General features: G+C 42.6%; 1 protein-coding gene across 3 annotated transcripts in view; it reads left to right on the plus strand.

Annotated features, from left to right (window-relative positions):
* Positions 1–21,369, plus strand: part of GRM1 (glutamate metabotropic receptor 1) — a 213,522-nt gene that overhangs the window by 169,744 nt on the left and 22,409 nt on the right. For all 3 annotated transcript variants that reach the window (XM_067542209.1, XM_067542210.1, XM_067542211.1), the window contains exon 7: positions 684–1,614. In XM_067542209.1, the coding sequence (XP_067398310.1) occupies positions 684–1,614 (931 nt within the window). The remainder of the gene's footprint in view (positions 1–683; positions 1,615–21,369) is intronic.

Consider the following 21,369-nt stretch of genomic DNA (forward strand, 5'->3'; position numbering starts at 1 on the left):
GAGGCACTGTGAAGAAGCAATAAGACAGCAATAAACATTTTAATGTACCTACCGATCATATAGGGGGTTCCCAGTAGTTCCAGTTTAGCTTTTAGTGGGGGTTCTAGCCCTTTATCTAAAAAATAAAACAAAAACAGGTTTTGTTTTTGTTTATTTTTTTCTTATAAAAACACCCCTTGAAAAATACATGAATTTCCAATACATGAGTTTTGCTAATACACAAAATAGTTTGCAAAGTTTGAAAACCTTGAACTTCCCATGAGATTTTCCCATCCCTGCCCAAACTGCTGATAACCAGCACTTAACTGTTGTAATAGTTAGGGGAAGGTGCTGGGTTTAGCAGCAAGGACTTCTGGGTTTTGTTCGCAACTCTGCCTCTGAATTGTTCTGTCCCCCTTGGAAAGTCACTTGAACAAAAATTGTAAAAAAAGGTTCCACTAATATTGGAGCTTCTGGTTTTGGGTGCCCCATGCAATCAGGACACCTTAAATGAATGGATGCTTTTTAATGTGTTTAATCTTAACCTTTCTTTGCTTCAGTTCAGTCATCTGTGAAATGAGTATAATAACCCAGACTGCACCGGCTTACACTGATGTTTGTACTGTAGTTTGGGACCCAGAGAAGCAGTTTATACATCTAGCAGGTACCCTTCTAACACTTTGTTTCTTTTCTGTATACTGCAGGCTGTGAACCCATCCCTGTAAAGTATCTCCAGTGGAGCAATATAGAGTCTATTGTGGCTGTGGTCTTCTCCTGCCTAGGGATCCTGGTCACCATGTTTGTCACCCTTATCTTTGTGCTCTACAGGGACACCCCTGTTGTCAAATCCTCCAGCCGGGAGCTCTGCTACATTATACTTGCTGGCATCTTTCTGGGTTACATCTGCCCCTTCACACTTATAGCTAAGCCCACCGTCACTTCCTGCTACCTCCAGCGCCTGCTGGTGGGCCTGTCCTCTGCCATGTGCTACTCTGCCCTGGTGACCAAAACCAACCGCATTGCGCGCATCCTGGCAGGGAGCAAGAAGAAGATTTGCACTCGCAAGCCACGCTTCATGAGCGCTTGGGCACAGGTGGTCATTGCCTCCATTTTGATCAGTGTGCAGCTGACACTGGTGGTCACACTCATCATCATGGAGCCCCCTATGCCGGTCCTCTCCTATCCCAGCATCAAGGAAGTCTTCCTGATCTGCAACACCAGCAACCTGGGTGTGGTGGCCCCGGTGGGCTACAATGGACTCCTCATTATGAGCTGCACTTATTATGCCTTCAAGACTCGCAATGTGCCCGCCAATTTTAATGAGGCCAAGTACATTGCCTTCACCATGTACACCACCTGTATCATCTGGCTGGCCTTTGTGCCTATCTATTTCGGGAGCAATTACAAGATCATCACCACCTGCTTTGCAGTGAGCCTCAGCGTGACAGTGGCCTTGGGGTGCATGTTCACTCCCAAGATGTACATCATCATCGCCAAGCCCGAGAGGAATGTCCGCAGTGCCTTCACCACCTCGGATGTGGTGCGTATGCACGTTGGGGATGGCAAGACTCCTTGTAGGTCCAACACATTCCTCAGCATATTCCGAAGAAAGAAGCCGGGTGCTGGAAATCCAAAGTGAGTAATTGGTTGTGTGTACGTACATGTCTGTCTGTCCTTTTCTCCTGTTCTCTTTCAATCTACAGTAGACGGCTACGTTTTTAATAAGGTATGCAATGCTACTTCATCTTGTCTGTGGTACTGAGGATAGAGCTGGGATAGAGCTAGAATAGCCCACCCTTTCAGGTTCTTCTTGCATTCTGAAGGTAGCTTTCTAGGTACTTCCCTTTTGGTGCAGGTCATTCTGCAGCAGAGTAACCAGAGTTCCCGCTTTGAGCCTGTGTCATCTTTCAATGCATGTAGTTTGAGTCTCTCAGATCCCTTTGCAGTGCACTGCATTATCACCCAGACTGAGGTGCATGTGTATCCCCCCCTGAAAAGGGGATCAGAAATCTGTGGGTGACTGGTTATTAATCGCACATACCCGTCAAATGACCGCTGGAGTCTGTATGTGAAAGTACAGAGCCTTTCATTCATTCACCAGGTAGCCTTTTGTGAAACTCTGTTCATGATTGTCATCAAACTGCACCCCTCCATGTTGTGTGTTCTTTATTTAATTGACAGAATTGCGAGCAATATTTTTTTAATAATTGGCACTGTCAATTTGAGTAGTCCTTGTTCCCAGGGCCAGTGTTTGCTTCAAAAAGTCACAAGGATTGAATGATCAGGATGACAGTTCTGCATTTGTAACCAGCTTGAACATAGTCTTCTCACTAATAATGGAAAATAACTAAGCTACAGAACAAAGAGAGAGAGAGAGAGAGAGAGAGAACTGTTATTTCAAGCACCAAGTCCCTGTGAGCAGCTGTCTGAACACTAGCATTCTTTATTTTCCTATTTCTTTAATAGTACCATAGTTCTCTAAAGAAGCACCGCAGTGCTAGACACAAGCTAAGAGTACTGCCATTGGGGTGGTAATTATGAAAACATTTCTCAGTTGTGACCAAAATGTAAAAAATCGGAACCAGAGGAGGTAGACTCCACAGTTCAGAACTCTTTGATAGCATCAAAATTCAATTAAGTTCAATCCGTTTGTCTATGCTGAACAGTTTATAAGCTTGTTGAAGTCCTTTGTGTTGGTTTCACTTCACTTTGCATAGGAACCATTTTCATACCTTTCTGAGATGCAAGGGGGATACAAATAAGACCATACAAAATCCTTGCTATGATCAATTTTGCCTTCATAAAACATCATTACTCTTTAATTTATCAGAAGGCAGGGATGGAATAAACGGCAAGCATAAACAGTGGGAATACTCAACCCAGTCAAAGAGGAAGCAATAAGAGTACACATACTGAGTCCTAAGCGGATGCAAAGAAAGAACTATGAATAACGGTCAATTTTTGAGAGTCCATCTTTGAGGGAAATGTGTTCTGGATTGTAATATAGTATCAAAACATTGACCATTGTAAGTCATAGACTTGTATTCCTTGAAGGTAGGTAGATATGACTATCCAACTCTCACTGAATCAGTGGAAGTTATAGTGGGCTGTAAATCTCTCCAAGAGAACAGTGTATTTCATTTGTTGGCTTTACTATCTAATCTCTGGCTCAGGCTGCCAGAAGAGGGCTATTGTGTGTTTTGCACCATGAACAGGCTTGGCAATTTAGTTCTTTGTTGTGCTTTGTTGACTTTTCTTCTAGCTTAATAGAACAGAATCTCTGAAGCTGTTGAGGCTTTATGGCTTTAAGGGATGTAGAAGGAATATACCTTTTGAATAGAATTATATTCACAGTTTATAAAGTAAATGTAGAACAAAGCATATAATACAAGAACATTTCTCCTCATTAGAAAACAGCTTTTAGAACTGCATTTTACCTTATAAAAATTATAGAAAACTCAGCTAAGCTTTACCAGTTTTGTTTGTTGCATATCTTTTAATAAGTATCTCTTGACATTTAGTTCCTCTCTACCCAGCTTGTGTTTAGTTATATGGAACAAAAAGTCCTCATAGCACTTTTAAACTGTGTTCTGAACTAAATGTTCATTAGCCAGTTAATATGCCTTCTGTATTTTGTGTATAGTCAGGTTACTGGATTTTTTTTACACACCAGAAGTCAAAACTCTGACCTCAACTTCTTGATTAGCTATTGTTGTCTGCTTCATTTATATTAGCACAGAAGTGGAAGCATTATAGGCTTGCTTAAAGAGAGAGAAATATATGTAGACCTCTGTTTCCAAATACAGGACATAGCAGTGTTGCATACAGGGGCGTACACAGGACTAAAAATCTGATGGCTTTTGGAGGGCCGTGTTCTGTGCCCCCACCACGGCCCCAGGGCTGGAGGAGTTTGCTCTCCCTGCCGCTGCCCCAGGGCCAGAGGAGCACACTCTCCGCACTGTGGCCCCAGGGTTGAAGGAGTGCACTGTCCCCGCCACGGCCCCAGGGCTGGAGGAGTTCTGTGCCCCTGCCAGTTATTGGGGGAACTGGTGCCCCTGCTTGTCTCCCCTCTTGTGCACACCCCAGGTGACATATGAGAAGAAAGTTTTAGTAGCAAGATGACAGGTCATCACAAAGGGTAGCTACAGGATTATGGAGACTGTTCAAGCTCCCAATATGATCCATTTGCACAGCTTGCAGAAACAGTGGGGAGAAGATGTAGGCAGGCACCGGGACTGCCACTGATGAAATCAAGGAGGGAAGAAGTTGAATTTGCTGGAGGCTTTCAATCTGAAATCTAACTTGAATGTGTGGAAAAAATGTTTGGAAATATAAATGCAGTCTAGAAGCATATTTAATGCCCAAAGGAATTGCACCCTTGCTTCCTTCCAGCTCTTCTCCTTTGCCTTTCCAGTTTCAGGGGGTTTATTTTTGGCTTTCCTCCCTTTTCTCTGGTGTTCAGACCCTTTTCTGTTGCTCGTGTTACTCTACTTCTTGATCCTGTAAATGCCTTTTTGGGAGGCTATGCTTCCTGCTTGTAAATGGCGAGCACCACTCTTTAAGAGGGACTTTTATTTCCACTGTTTCTTTCCACCGTCTTTCCTTTTGTTTTACTTCTTGTCTCCCCTCTTTCCCATTTGTTTTCAGACTTCTGCTTTTTCTCATTGTCTCTTCCCACTACTAGTCCAATCAGTTTCAGTTCCCTTCCACCTCTTAGAGTTTGTCCACACACAGAATTTGCACCGATTTAATTTAAATTGGCTTTAAAATGATTTAGTCAAATTGATGCAAGTTTACCTGTGGACACAATTATGTTGGTGAAAAAGTGGTTATAATTTACAAGCGCAAGTTAAACTGATATAAGCCAGGTTAAACCAAGGTTCACAAACCAGGGGAAAATATAATTGACAACCAGATTATAGATTTTGGAGGGGTTGCCTGGTTACAGACCATCCCCCTAACTGTTGGCTGTCCCACCCTGCCTGAAGGGCCGGGCACCTAGACTAACGTGAGCCCCCTGCCTTTGTCTCTGGGGACTCTCCTTACCATGGATTGTGAGGAGGCCTGGCCTCCCTCTGATGCAAGCAGTCTCTAGCCCAGGCAAAGACAAGCACCAATACAGTCTTGAGCTCACAGACAAGTGGTTAGCACTAAAACAGTATAGGGCTTGCCTGCAAAGGGATCGAGTGCCAGCGAGGCTTCACAGGCCGGGGTGAGGCTGCTACCCCAGAGGTGGACCCTCTCGACTCCACCACGTACCAAGCCACGGTGGAGCGTTCTGCCACCGGGTCAGCCGAAAATGGCTCCAGTCGAAACGCGCCGACCAGTGCTCAGGCACGAGCACAGCTGGACTGTGATTGGCTACCCCTGGGCTACTTCCTCCACCCCCTTTACAACATACCTGCCTCCAAGGGTTGTCATCTGCCTCCTTAGGGTATGTCAACAGTGGCAGTCCCAGTAGCTCCTTGGCATCTGGGTTGTCATGCAGCTTCAGTGCATCAGGTGAGTTCTCAGTGCAGCCAGCGTCCTCACCAGACTCCCATTCCAGCAGTGGGAAGGAGATGTCCTTCTTTTCCAGTGGCTCTCCTCTGCCTGGGCTACAGGTCCTGGCTTTTATATTTCTTCTTCCTGTCCTGCCCCTATGCTTCTGGCTCAATCACTGAGTAGTTGCACTCCCACAGGAACAATCTCTGACTCAAGTACTAGACTGGGTGTTCTTTTTCCTTGACGTTCTGGGAGAGGACTGCCCTGAGGCCCATGGCTGATGAATTGATTTGGACTATAAAACTGCGATTAAAATCTGGGCTGTACAGGACCAGTTCACAGCACAGGTGGTGCTTCAGTTCCTGTATTGTGGTCTCAGTCTTGGTCCACTGCACTCACAGGGGCTGGTTCTTAGTGAACAGCCCAATTAAGGGGGCAGCGATGTTCACAAAGTCTGGGATGGATCACCTGTAGTAACCCACTAGGCCTCGGAACTGCTGTACTTGTTTTTTTGTCATGGGAGGCGGATGATCGTGGATCACCTGTACTTTCCCAATAAGGGGGCACACTTTGCTTCGTGCAAGGATGTATCTGAGATAGGTCATCTCCCTCCAGTCGATTCAGCACTTTTTGAGGTTTGCAGTGAGCCCAGCCTCCCGGAGGGTTCTCAGAACAGCCGCCACCTGGTTAAGGTGGTCTTCTCTGTGACCACTATAAATTACAACATCATCTAGGTATGTGGAGCATATTCGAGATGAGGGAGGAAGAAGTTGTCCATTAGCTTCCGGAAAGTTGCATGGGCCACATGGAGTCCGAACAGCATCCTGGTGAAATAATGAAGCCCACTGAGGGTGGCGAAGGCAGTTTTCTCCCTTGACTCCAGTGTCAGTGTGATTTGCCAACATCCCTTGGTTAAGTCAAGGGTGGCAACATACTGCACTTCCCCAAGGCAGTCGAGCAATTCATCTACACAGGGCGTCGGTAGGCGTTGAACCAGGAGATTGCGTTGACCCTCTGAAAGTCTACACAAAAACCACAGATGCTGTCTGGCTTGGGGACAAGTACAATCAGGCTCCACTCACTCGAAGACCTCTCAATCACCCCAAGTTCTAGCATGGACTGAACCTCCTGCTCTACCACTTCCCACATGTGGTGGGTGATGGGTCAGGTTGCTCCGCATACAACCTCTCTGGGCTGGGTGGTGATGGTGTGATAGATCTCAGTTGTGTGCCTGGGCAGTGTGATGAAGGTCCGAGAAAAGGCCTTGACTAGGCAGTTAGCTTGTTTCACTTTCTCCCCTAAGGGGGTGTCCCTGAGGAGAGGGAGTCTCGGGTTTAGTTCCAGTGGGCCCTTGCGGTCCCAATTCTGGTTCAGGGGAGTATGGGGTGACCAGCAGCTCATCCCACTTGTGCCAGGGCTTTAGCAGATTCACACAATGCTTTTTCTTCCGGTCCGGCTGACAAACCACATAACTGACAGGCCCTGTTCAGCAGATTATCTCATATGGCCCTTGACAGCGGGCCAGTAGGTTAGATTCAGCCGAGGGAAGCAGAATGAGAACTCGGTCCCCTGGCTTGAAGTTCCTTTCGCAGGCGCCACAATTATATTCCAATGCTTGGGCCTCTTGGGCAGCCCAGAAATTCTTTTTTGTGAGGGCCCCTGCCTGGGTGAGGTGTTCTTGCAGTTTGAAGAGGTATTAGATCAACCCTTCAGTGCAGAAAGGGGTCTGCTCCCATGTCTCCCTCATAAGTATAAGACAAGAGACAACAGATGGATACAGATAGATTGATGGGGGAGTACCAGGAAACAATGAGATAATATTGATTATCATGACAGGCTGTGATCTCAGCAAGTCCAGCCGGTCCTGGCCCCTGTTATGTCCACTTTATGCTGCCTCACATTCTTTTATATCATATGTATATTTTTTGTGCCTAAGTTCCACAGTTTAAAATAGATGGATAGTTTATTTTGTTTTCTAATTTGACTCATTCCCTGGTACCATGTTATCGGTTGCACTGTTTCTTGTCACTATACAATTCGGTGATCAGTGTATTCTTTTATCCATTTCTGTGGTGGCAATAATTTAAAGAAAAGCATCTTGCATTTTCACAAAGATAATTGAAGGTTTAAGTGCCAAATATCTGTCCCTGAGCAGTGGCACATTTGCTGGAACTGTTAGGCAATTACTGAACTTAAACCATTAATAGTTTTATTTGAACACATTGACTGTGGCAGGTAACGGCCTTTACCTTTTTCTACTATATGTTTGATATGAATTTCAAAGAAGGAAATTCAGCAAGCCTGGTTGGGCTATTCAATCCTTGTCAGTGTTTTGATTTAAGAGAATTTTTAAAAAACCCCATGAGACAGAGAACTACGTACTTCCAAAGGAGCCATTACAATTAAAGTGAAAAATAGAAAGAAACACACAACTAAAACATTCTGAATCTTAGTAATACAATGGCATTCTGTACCGGCCATATGGCATGATTGTTCATTACATTTGAGCAATGTTTTTGTGTCCAGTATTTTCCTTTGTAGTTTTGGATTTGTATTTGCTTTGATAGAATTGGATGTAGTTCTATCTAGTGCATCTGGAGAGGGGCACAAAGGATAATAGTTGTAACCAGGTGGTTTATTTCTCTTCTCATACATTTACATCTTCATTATTCAATAAAATCACCAGCAAAGAATATATTTAGAGGTCAAATATGTCCAGTCTATGAACCAATGTTCAAAATTCTGACTGGGCATATGTAAAATAAATAAAAAGAATAGCCCTTTGACACTATTTAATATCCAAAAGGCTTTCCCTTGCCCTGTGTTACCCATACACTATGGCACCCACCTTTACCTCAATCCAGAGGGCTCAAGGCATAACCCAGATAAGGCATCTCCACCCTTTCCAATCCATAGGGCTCTGGGAGAAAGGCACTTAGCCTTACGCAATTCATGCTGTAAGGTTCAGTGTCACCCATTCCCAGTACTTAGGGCTTCAGGTGTAACCTGGTTAATTTAAGTACCCATCCTTTCCCAATTTGTCAGGCTCCACTTGTATGTTCCCTGCTGGTTTGCGGAACCTTTTACCAGTGAAGGAAGCTTAAACAGTAATATCCTTATTCTTTATTTATTAACAATTACCAATATAAAATATACACGCTAAGCATACAATGCTCACCACTTCCAATAAGGCAGAAAAACTTCTCTTGGTGGCCAATCAGGATTAGATCATCTGGGAACTCCAGCTTCTGTAAGTACAGTTGCAGGATGTTGAGGTCTGGAGGCTCTGATCTTGGGCTGTGTCCTGGAGTTAGGTTCCAAAGAACTTCCTTTTGGACCTCAGTTTATATAGTTAAAACTTGCTTAGCTATATCTTAACCAATCATTTTAAACTAAAGTACTACAAAACACAAATCCTAGTCCATTACGAAACAGTTCTTTAACCAATCATACCTGACCACCTTAATTGATTTAAATATTGCACACTTAGTTATGCAACAGACAGAAACAATCAAAGAACCAGACAGAAATCATTCAGATACACAATAGAGAAGTGGGTACCATAAAGACAAAACAATAAGAAATGTAGACTTTACAAGCACAGCTGTTAAGTGATACCTTGCCAGACAGAATGCTAGCAAACAAGTTTTCTTTAAACATCTTAAGATCTGTTTCTTTATCTCGTGGGGGTAGGTACTATTTAGGACAGTAGCATCTTCTTAACAGCTCGATATTACATTATCTTGATATAATTTCAGGAATGTGAAGATGTGACCACATGCTTCTTAGCTTATGGCTGCTGTCTCTCCTAATATGGCTGCTACTGCTTAGCCAAAAAACCAAGGCCTCACACTTTATACTGTGTGTGGCAAAGGAAAATTGCAACATTCATACACGGAAAATAGAAAATCGAATTAAATCATGCCCAGTTTCGCTGTTCATTTAATTAAATTCTAGTTCCACTGTGTACCCTACTAAACTAGCTGAGTTTAAATCCTGGAGTGAACCACAAAGCTAAAGAAGAGTCAAGAAAAAATTACTTTAAAACACTTCTCCCCTCCTCCTACAATGGGAAATATGTGGCAGGATTGCATGAGTTGCAGGCTGAATTCAACATTGTGCTGTGGCCATATTATGCTAGCAAAACCTATGTTCTACAGCCACAAAGCTGCCAAAGATGGTCCTGGGGAATGCCTCTCATGTAGGGGGAGTTCCATCAGGTGCATAGCCAGCAATATGCTAAGCCACATTTGTTTCCATTCCTCATCTTGTACCACAGGAAACCTACAAGCAATAAGCAACACATCAAGGATCTCAAACCCTGGTCCATATGACTCTTAGGAGCTAGTAAGCTCCAACCTGCCATCCAGTGACCTGCTAACAGTTGCTAGGGCAGAAGCTGGACTCTAACAAAGGACTCCAGTCCTGGTACCTGATTGGCCTGTAGCTTCTATATAAACTCAGCACAGGAACAACTGGGATCTACCCTGCTCTGACCATGTGCCATCTGCTCCCACTCCCCTGGCTTGACTACTGGCATCTAACTTGTGGTTCTGATCTGTGGTTTGTGTCCTGCATCTGACCTCTTGGTATCCTGATCTGGCCTCACTCTGGTTACCAATTTGTGGTTCTGCTCTCAAGTTAGTCTCATGCTTCTGATATCCCGGTATCCTGACCCAGCTGACTCTTGAGTCCCATCCTCTGACTGTGGACCTGGCTCTGATCATGAGGTCTGGCTACCCACAACTTGGCCGTGAGTGTGACACACACACAGCCATTTGCTCCTCATGAGCATTTTAACTTGCTTTATCATGTGAAGGCTGCATACAACTCCCAGGCTACTCCGGCAATGCTTTTAAACCAACATCCTCACATCTACATACATTTGTGGCCATGCTGCATGTGGAAATTTCTTCATATCCAAGATGGTTTAACTGCCCAGTGTAAGGTGGCCTCACTTCTAAATGACAGAAAGGACATAATGGGTGAGTTTTCCCACTGACTTCAGTTAAGCAAGGATTTCATCTTTGTCTCTTTTCTCTCATCCATATCTTTTTTCCTATTCCCTTTGCCCAGTGTGCAGTATATTATTTAATCATGTCTGCAGTACACCTGACTCCTTTTTTCTTGACCATCACCTTTCTCTCTGGAGGCAGTTTTGGTTTTCCCAGCTCCTAGCATGCACTGTTTCGGTTTTCAATTCTCTTGTTTTCTCTCTAACTCTTTCCAGCTCTCTTCAGTCCTCTATTCAGCCAGAGAGTATTATGCCTCCTATTAAGCATTGTATTCCATAAGAAAGATAGGGTAAAGGCCAGCAGATCAATAACTGGTGTAATTGGTTCCCTTTGCCTTAGGAATGCACTTGTGAAGTCTATCATCATTTTGGTATAAAACTCAGGAATAAAAAACACCAGTTATAATTTAAATTATTGTTTGACTGGATAGTTTATTCCTTTTCCTTGCATTTCTATCTTTGTTTTCATTTATTATTTTCACCGTGCCTCAGTGGGTCAAAGCTAAGGATATCAGATTCAGGACAAACTGTAGAGGAGTCGGGCAAACACAACCCTGACTGGTGGTTATTCTTCCATAAGATATACCAAGCCAGCAATAAAAATAAACTTCTGTCTCACCATTCTGGTTAACAAGAAACCAGAAAAGCAGTCTCCTTAGATATCCCTGCCCTTGTTTCACCACCCAGACACTACACTTTATGATGAGTGGTTATTTAAAACCAATTTCTTCAAACAAAGGGTCTTTCCAATCCCAAGAGATCAGTCACACAGCCAGAACAATATATAACTCAGATCTTACCCAATAATCATGCTGCTGCCAATCCTTTAGTATCTAATATGTAAAGGTTTATTCATAAGGAAAAAAAATAAGAGAGAGTTAAAATGGTCAAAGAATCACATACATACAATCATTGCAAAGTTCTTAAGTCAGGTTTTACCAGTGGTGAAATAAATTGCTGATTTGCAAAGTCTCTGGAAATTACCCAAGCAGTTTGGGGGTCATCAGTCCTTGTTTAAAGCAGTGTTTCTCAACCTTTTAGGTAGCAAGTACTCCTTAACTTCTGAAAATGTTAATAAGTACCCCAACACTCAATTTTCCACTCTGAGAAATACAGTCTTTTCCCCCTTTACCGTTGGACGACTGTGAGAGTTCTGAGTTCTGCAGTGTTGTGTGGCTGTGGCAGATCACAAAACCCCCTGCTGTTTCTCCCCTCCTTCTTCCTCCCCTTCCTCCATATAGGCGCAAAGGTCAACACCAGCCAATCACTATGGCCTGATGGTAGGGTCAGGTGGTGTTCTCCTCACATAGGCAGAAACTTGTGATGTATGAGCAGACACTAGCAGCCCACCAGATGGATAGCAGCGCTCCCCATGGCCATCCCTAGGGGGTGCAGGCCTGGGGCAAATCACACTGTGTGGATCCCTCTTCAGATTTTTATACTGGTAAAATCTGGGGCTGTCATAGCTGTCAATTTCAAGGCTCTGCTAGAGCCATGAAACTGACAAGTAAACGTGTGGGAAGAGCCCAGCTCCAGGACTGGGTAAATCAGTGGGCTCTCCTCTCCGCCCGGCTTTCTGGGCACTGGGCTTTGAGCTGAGGAGGAGAGCTGCCGCCTGGCTGCCAGCCCGGGAGGTGGGCGACTGCCACCGAATCTGAGCTGGGGCAGAGGAGGCTTCCGTGCAGGCTGGGACCCGGGGATGTGGGCAAGCGGCAGGCAGCTGCCGCCCATCTTCAAGCCAGGGCGCAGGAGGCTGTCTCTCGTCTCAGAGCCAGGGCATGGGTGGCAGCCACCCAGCTGTGAGCCCAGCGTGCAAGGCACAGGAGGCTGCTGCTGGGCTCCCACCTGGGAGCTGAGACCAAAAAGCCAATAGCTGCTGCCCAAGCCGTCGGCTGCTGCCTGGCATCCCAAGAAGCTGGCGACTGCCACCCACCTTCCAAGGCTGGGGCAACTGCCGTCTACCTCCCAGCCAGGAGGTGGGACCAGGCGGGAAGCCGGCAGCTAACACCCACCTCCCCCAGAGGCCGGCGACTGCTGCCTGCCTCCCAGCTGGGAGCTAGAACCGGGCGGGAAACAGGCGGATGCTGCCCGCCTCCCTTCACTGCGTTTTTTGCCGTGTACCCCCTGCCTGTGTCTCACATACCCTTGAGAAACTATGGTTTAAAGCTTCTTTGTTTGAAATCCAGTCCAGAGAAATGAAGCAGGAGATGGTTGAGCTGCCTTATATATCTTCTTCCATGTGGGTGGAGATGCCTTCACTCTCAGTTTGGGGAAAATTAGAAGCCCAAAATGGAGTCCAGTGTCACATAAGTAAGTCACATGTCCTTGCATGCTTTGTTGAGTCATAGGAGCAGCCATTGTCCGTGTTATGGTTGAAACGTTCACAAGGAGGCCCATAGGGTGAGGACAGGCTTCTTCTATGGTCTATTGTGTAAGTTAAGTGTCCTTACCTGGGCCATCAACTTGCATAGTCCCTTTACAATGGGATGTCTGGCTTCAATGTAGATTTTACCTGGTGGGCATTACTTGGGAATGCAGCATACATAGACATAGTACATAGTCAATATCTATAGATACCAAATCTGTATTTCAGATATAAAATGATATATTCATATACATAGGATAATCATATTTAGCAAATCATAACTTTTCCATTGACATCTTACATGACATACTTTGCATAAGTTTTGCTGCAATTGTACAGCAGCGGTAGCAACAATGTTATACATGGTTATATTTTGATGATACAACATCACAATCATGTATTGCATTTTGATTCCACAATAGAAAAAATGCAGTCATAACAACTCACTTAAGTATTTTAAATACATACCAATTCAGCAGTGACTGACATAGACAATTATTTTTATCTTTACTAGTGCTCAGGTACAACAGTGATAAGCAGACTAGGTCTAATTAGTGCTAGGAATCTCATGCTATTGCATTTAAAATCCAGTCATTTTTGGACCAGAAACCAGGCTGTAAATCACATAAAATCAGGATTTTTTTGTGAAGCTACTAGTGGAATCCTGGTTGGGGGCGGGGGGTCAGAAATAGCATGAAAACAGTCCTTCCTTTCTTGTAATTAAAAAAATTCAAACAGAATCAAGAGTTGAAATAAAGTAGCTCATGAAAACTTATTTTAAGATTTTTAAGTTTGAGACTGTCTTCTATCTCTTTTCTGATCCCCGAAAGTAGCACATTTCATCCCTGTCCTTTGATTATTCACACATTCCCAGCAAAAACAAGTATAGCTGTGATACATTTTATGAGCACAAGGTATTTCATGTACTAGTACTCGTTAGAGTAAGCCACACATAGGAAAACTCCTCAGATGTGTAATCAGTAGGGATCTCTCAGCCTACATGTGATTTTATACATCTTTCAGCTAAGTTAGAAATATAAACATAAACCTAACACTGAGGATACCATTTGAATTTGTGACAGCCTCTAGCAGATAGTGGGTCTATAAAACAATGAATGGGTTACACTTTCCATAGCTGTATAGTGTAATTTTTTAACCTGTGACAGATGTAGTCTGAATAATGTTCTTATTTTAAGTTATCCTAGTATAATTCAATGTAATTCACTAACATAACTTAGTCTTTATTTTATTTAACTCAGAGATATGAGACAACACAGATGGCAAGATCTTATAAAAATGCATGGGAACTGAAGCAATTTTTGAGATGTGATGGTCTCTTAGTGAAGTGAAAGGCTTATCCACAGAGGCACGCCACAGTTTTAAAGCCAGCTTGTGAAGGGCCTTTCTTTTTCCTGCGAGGCATGCCACATGTCATAAAATGCTGCAAGCTTAACTTTAAATGTTTTTAATACATAGTGACAAGGTGAATAGCTGTGATGAGCCTTTTGAAAATGTGTAATGGAACCAAACACAAGATGAGAAATCATAGCTACATATATGAAAGCCATACTATTTCCTGGCCAAACTTATGCTGTTGTCCAAATTTCTGGCAAAGATTTTATGCTGGTCACATAAAGTCAGTCTCAATCCTGTGATGCTCTGTTTAATAGAAAAATGGATACAAAATCCATTCTGGATTTGACAGCCAGAATGATGCACATGGTAAACAGAAAATGCATGTGAAGAGACCTACACATGGGTAGATTTGTAAATTGACAAGTGTTGTAATTTCAAGAAGTTAAGCTATAACAAACATGCCTGTTGTCACAATCACACAGATGTGACAAAGCAAACATTGCTTTTCAATGCAAGTAGATGCTGCCCTTATGGGCTCTGTCTATACTAGGGAAACTTTCTAAAAGTTTCGCTCTCATGGGAACATGGGTTCAACTCCATCAATATTAGTGTTACACTCCAAGACCTTGAACTGTTTTAAACACTGGAGTTTTATTAAATTTAATATCTAAAGAACCCAGACATAGACAGCTTGCACAAGTCCCATTGGGGCTGAGTCTCTCCAGAGAACACAAAACTCTCCTGGGACCACACCCTACTTATCAGCTGTGTCTCCTTTGACCTTTTCAGCATAGCTCCAGTCCTTAGAGGGACAGGGAGCAGTAAAATAACCCTGGCATTCCAGCCCATTCATAAGCAAAAGATTCACTTTCAAATTAAAATACACTAACATACATACATAGTAATTTGAGTGCTATACTCCCCCTTGTAAATTTAATGTCAGCCTTTCTATCAGCATAATATACTACTAGGTCCATTTCAGTTATCCTATATGATATGTGGTAGAACGATGTAACTCAGACACTGAGCATGTGGCGAGCTATATTTAAAAAAATCTATGAAATAATAAATATTAACTATAAAATAATTGGATTCGGACCAATATTCATACCAGAAGGCAATATTAATTCATTTTCTGATATTACCTCTGTCTTGGATAAAATACAGGATAAGATACAGAAATAGGTACTTTATGGCAAGTGACATACATGAGGATAATCCCATGGTGCATTCACCAGTCCAAAAGTTGGATTTAGACAATGATAGTAGGCATTCCTAGATGGTCATATGACCTCAGATGTAAGTGGATTGTTCTGAATATCTCTCCTCTTGTGCACTACTGATTTCAGGTTCCATCATCTTGTTTTGACATTTATGTCTTTCAGTGGCAGGTGCAAATGTCTCATCAGTCTGATCAGCAGTGTCCATGTTTACAGGCTCAATAACATCCTTATTTTCCAGATATGGATAAAATGTTTCTGCCTCTTGATTCAGTCTCTGGTACCATCACATAAAGTAGTTGATCTTCACTCTCATTATCAGATTCTCCGGAGTCTGAATTCCTGACCTAGTTTTGATCTCTTATTGTGCTAGTCTGCCTTGTTCTCTGGGCCTTTCTCTGTAGTGGTTCAGAGAACAGTGTTATGTCCAAGGGTAAGAGGTCACAGGGAAGTAAAATATCGCACTGAAAAACTCTAACTCATCCTTTTTCATCTTCTGCTTTTACTTCAGAGAGTAGACTATTTCCTTCCCTTTGAAGTTGTACATGAATTTTATCTTCCCGATAGGATATTAATTTTCCTGGTCCCTCTCTCTGAAAGATTCCTGACAAGTAATCCTTTCCATAAATAGCAGATTTTTAAGAACATTTTGATGCTAGTTTATAAGCTTCTTTCATCTGCTGTTCGATTTCTCGATGTAATCTTTATGGCCCTCAGGTGCAGATACAGAGTTTACAGGTAAACCAAACTGTATGTCAGTGGGTAAACACGGTCATCTACCACATAATAAATAAAACAGAGAGAATCGATAGCCTCATTTCACGTACAGATATAAGCATAGATTACCTTTTTAAAGGAGGCCTTCCAGTTTGATTTTTGTTCTTCTCGCAAGGTTCTCAACATAGCCAGCAGACTTCTGTTAAATCTCTCTACTTTCCCATTGCTATGTGAGTGGTACGGGGTTGTGCAAGATCTTTAATTTTGCAGCAGTGCTGTACCCGTCTGAAAAAAATATTTTCATATTCTTCACCTTGCTCATGATGAATCATTTTGGGGAAACTAAATTTTAAAACAAAATAATTGAAGATCTCATCTGCCACAACCTCTTGCCTGACTTGCTGGTGGTAGAGCAAGTTTGAACAAACCTAGTGAAGTGATCCACTCTGATTAAAATGTATTTATATCATCCTTTGCTTCTTTCTAGATGAAAGAAGTCTATTGACACAAGCTCAAATGGTTCTATTGGAAGTATGTTAGTTAATGGAGTTCTGGTAGGCTGGTGAAGTTTCTTTTGCTCAGTGCATGTAGAGACGCTAGTGACATAATGTTCAATGTTCCTCTTTATCTGCAGCCAATAAAACCACTCTCTCATGAGACTGATTATTCACTCTACTCCTTGAGGTCCCATCTCCTCATGCAGTTCTTGCTATACTTGCCTTTTGTGTTTTTTCAGATACCATCGCTTGATTTCTTGAGTTGGTTTGCTGATAAATTAGTCCATTTTTCTCCAAATACAACTGATACGATTCACGCATGAGAGTGGAAATCCTAACAGATCTTCCTGTGTGTTCATGATTATTAGGTTTGCATCCCAAAGACTTACAATGAAGAATTTTAGCAATAGTTGGATTTTTTTTCTGGGCTGCCAAAAGTTCTTCTTATGCAAATAAGCTTTCTGGTGGATTTAATACCAATGAACAAGTTTTATACTGCTAAAGTTTCCCAACCAAGATACCTTGCCATCTCTTGTATATGCAAGGACTGTATGACAGCATTAATATCATCCTTGCTTGTCTCTCTTGTGCTTTGTGTGATAGCTTTCCATATTAATGGGCATTCTGGCTATGGTAACTGCATCCACATTAGACTTCCCTGAAGAATATTTCACTTTGATTTTAAATTCAACTAATTCTGCAACCTAGCAGTATGTTGTGCCATTCAGTTTTGCAAAGGTAAACACATAAGTTATTGGGTTGTTATTCCTGTAAATTATGAATGATTGTGCATCGAGATAGTCATGAAATTTGTCAGTTAAAACCCATTTCAAAGCTAGAAACTCCAGCTTTCCTGAAACTGTATTTCAAGCATCTTTAATTTTTTTAACATACTGTTTCTGACTTCTCTACTTTGACTGTTCTCCTTTTGCTGTGGCACTAAAGTGTAAAGTCTGATCTTTTAACTCCAGCACTATAGACACTCTGATCTTCCAACTCTTCCTGCTCTTCACTATTTAAGTGGTTTGTTGTATATTTGACTAAAGCAAAGCAGTTTTTTGCTGCAATTTTACTGCAGTTTGTCCCAGAAGTGCCCAGAGAATCAGACTTCCCTTAAATGATCGTCCTTTAGCTAGTATAAGAGTCCTCCTACCTCCATATGAATGTTCTTAACTTTCTACCAACCATAGTGCTTGCAAATAATTAAGTCTTCTCTGCTAATACTCTTCAGAGCCAGAGGTTAGGTAAAGATGATACATATCTGTGCCTCTAGGTAACTCACTTCTATCCCCTAATGTTCTTCCCCTCTGTTTCCAGAGAAAACTTCCTTTTTGAAAAATCGTTTTTGTTTGCCTTGCATTCTGCAGCTTGTCCTGGAACAGTCCATGGCAGCTCATTTATCTCAGAGAAGTCAAATCATTGCAATTCAAGATGGTAAAAGTTTTACATTGGTGAGCAGTTTCTCCTGTGAGTGATGCCACTTACATTAATGGGACTGTTTGCATGAGTAACTGCTCGTCAGTGTAAGAAGTTTCCCCATCTGTTTTTAGGCCTTTACTATTCTGAATAAGATTGCAGACTCATGCCTTCCATTGCATTTCTTTTCATTCTTTAGTATTCTTCATCACAGCTTTAATTGGTTAAATGGGCCATCGATGAGACAATCAGATATCCCTATTTTTTTAACCCTTTTGTTTCTAAAAAGAATAAAGCTATGTGTGGAGTAGATGAAAACTAAATTTTCAGATCATTAAATTTTGATGAACATAGGCACACATGATTGATGCAAAGGAGAAGAATGAGACAGAAGTCTTACGTCAAATTTTGACTCTATGATAAAACTATTGAGATTTGCCCCCGCGCAACAGGAGAAAGGCCAAGATTAGCATCTTTTTGTGCATACACCTTTTGGCTCAGCACTGGCAACCACATGTGATGCCTGAATTCCCTGTGTGGTAAAGATCAACCCTATGAACATACTGCCATAAAATTCAGCATGCCTCGCAGCCTGTTCTTAGGAAACACATGGGGATTAGGTTGAGAAGAGATGGTAGGATCAATGTGCAAAGTCAAAGCACCTGCCTGACTCTAACAAATACTACTCATAGAATCATAGAGTTGGAAGGGACCTCAGGAAGTCATCTAGTCCAACCCCTGCTCAAAGCAGGACTAACCAGGACTAACCTCAGCTAAATAATCCCAGCCAGGGCTTTGTCAAGCCACAGTTTAAAAACCTCCAAAGATGGAGATTCCACCACCTCCCTAGGTAACCCATTCCAGTGCTTCACCACCCTCCTAGTGAAAAACTTTTTCCTAATGTCCACCCTAGACCTCCCCAACTGCAAATTGAGACCGTTGCTCCTTGTTCTGTCATCTGCCACCACCGAGAACAGCCTAGCTCCATCCTCCCTGGAACCCCCTTTCAGGTAGTTAAAGGCTGCTATCAACCCCCCCTCATTCTTCTCTTCTGCAGACTAAACAAGCCTAGTTCCCTCAGCCTCTCCTCATAAGTCTTGTGCTCCAGTCCCCTAATCATTTGTATTGCCCTCCGCTGGACTCTCTCCAACTTCTCCACATCCTTTTTGTAGTGGGGGGCCCAAAACTGGACACAATATTCCAAATGTGGCCTCACCAATGCCGAATAGAGGGGAATAATCACTACCCGTGATCTGCTGGCAATGCTCCTATTAATGCAGCCCAATATGCTATTAGCCTTCTTGGCAACCAGGACACACTGCTGACTCGTATCTAGCTTCTTATCCACTGTTACCCCCAGGTCCTTTTCTGCAGAACTGCTGCCTAGCTCATCGGTCCCCAGTCTGTAACTGTGCATGGGATTCTTCCGTCCTAAGTACAGGACTCTACACTTGTCCTTGTTGAACCTCATCAGATTTCTTTTGGCCCAATCCTCCAGTTTGTTTAGGTCCTTCTGTATCCTATCCCTACCTTCCAGGGTATCTACCACTCCCCCTAGCTTAGTGTCATCTGCAAACTTGCTGAGGGTGTAATCTACTCCATCCTCCAGATCATTAATGAAGATGTTGAATAAATCCAGTCCCAGGACCAATCCCTGGGGCACTCCGCTTGTGACCGGCTGCCAGCTAGACATGGAGCCATTGATCACTACTCGTTGAGCCCTATGCTCTAGCCAGTTCTCTATCCATTCTATAGTCCATTCATCCAACCCATACTTCTTTAACTTGCTGATAAGAATACTGTGAGAGACCATATCAAAAGCTTTGCTAAAGTCAAGGCATATCACGTCCATCGCTTTCCCCACATCCACAAAGCCAGTCACTTCTTCATAGAAAGCAATCAGATTGGTCAGACATGACTTTCCTTTGGTGAATCTTTGTTGACTGTTTCTGATCACCTTCCTCTCTTCTAAGTAAGTGCCTTAAAATGGATTCCTCACAATCCCTCACATTCACAAGTACCCAACTGGCCTCCAAATGGTCAAAGGAAGAAAATGAACGTTGGGAAATGTTTCCACATTTGCTACTTTGCCCTTTTGGAATGGAGGGAATAATATGTTTCAACACTGAAACATGTTCATGTGACATGATGCTCTACATGATGTTGTGACACAAAGGGGATATTTTTCCCTACACATGTGAAATTGGAGGTTTGTCAGTGCTTTTGAATGATTTAGGACCATTGATTTGTATGCAAAGCTTACCCAAATAACAGCTTGATATTATCATCATTACCTTTGCCCTCCCTCCCCAACACCATATCCTCCTTTTGTTTATGGCACTTGTTTCAAGTGAGATTGTATGCAATTTTGGGCAAAAACTGTGCCTCCCTGTGTGCTTTTGACCGTGGTGAACCTAGAACTCATTCAAATAGCTTCAATGACAATTAGTACAGTGGGTCCCTGCACCTGAGTGGGCCTTTGGATTAGAGCTGGGCAAAATTTTTCATATGAAACTTTTTTACATACACACACACAAAATGCATATTTGACGTCCCAGAAACGTTTTGCAAATTCGTGTCGGTTTTGCCAAATTGTTCGTGTTGGGGGAAAAAAATTCTACAATAGTCAGTTTTGTGTCAACATTTTCAAAACTGAATATTTTTTATTTGAAATGTCTTATTTCAAAACTGCCTTCAATTTTAAAAAAATCAAAACCAACAAAAAAAAAAAAAAAGACAGAGTATTTCCTGAGCTGTGGGTGACTGTATCAAGGTTCACAGCTAAATAAAACATCACAGATAGCAATTTACACTTGCCTGCATTCCTGACACAGCTATTTGACTCATGGGATGATTAATTTACACTTAAGGAAAAATATAGTGAGAAGAGCAGCTTTTCTGTCAGACCCATTCTTCACAGCATATTTCAACAGACCTGTTACTTTTCCTGAATTCTGACCAGCTGGCTCAAAAAATTTTTATGCTTCAAAGAACTTAAAGTTAAGCACTTAACAGACTTCATTCAGGAACCCTCTGTTCCGTCAGAATTCCCTCTGAGACCTTTTCTACTCTGCTTATTCAAAGCACCTTGTTCAGTTCTGAGAGCACATTTCCTGTAGTTCTCTGGGATCCAAAACATTCAGTTCAGCTCCAGCTTATCACTCAGACTGGGCTTGTAACAGCTTTTTTGCCCATGCTGGCCAGGCCTACGTGCAAAGGGGTTAGGTACAGGGTGATACCACAATTCCAATTCATGTCACACACCACGCAGTTTATATACATGGTTCCGAGCTATTAGCATCTATACTTCTTGCACATATA

Source organism: Emydura macquarii, unplaced genomic scaffold (assembly GCF_026122565.2).
Source record: "Emydura macquarii macquarii isolate MOO-44397 ecotype Brisbane River unplaced genomic scaffold, CSIRO-AGI_Emac_v2 contig_705, whole genome shotgun sequence".
NCBI classification, from domain to species: Eukaryota; Metazoa; Chordata; order Testudines; family Chelidae; genus Emydura; species Emydura macquarii.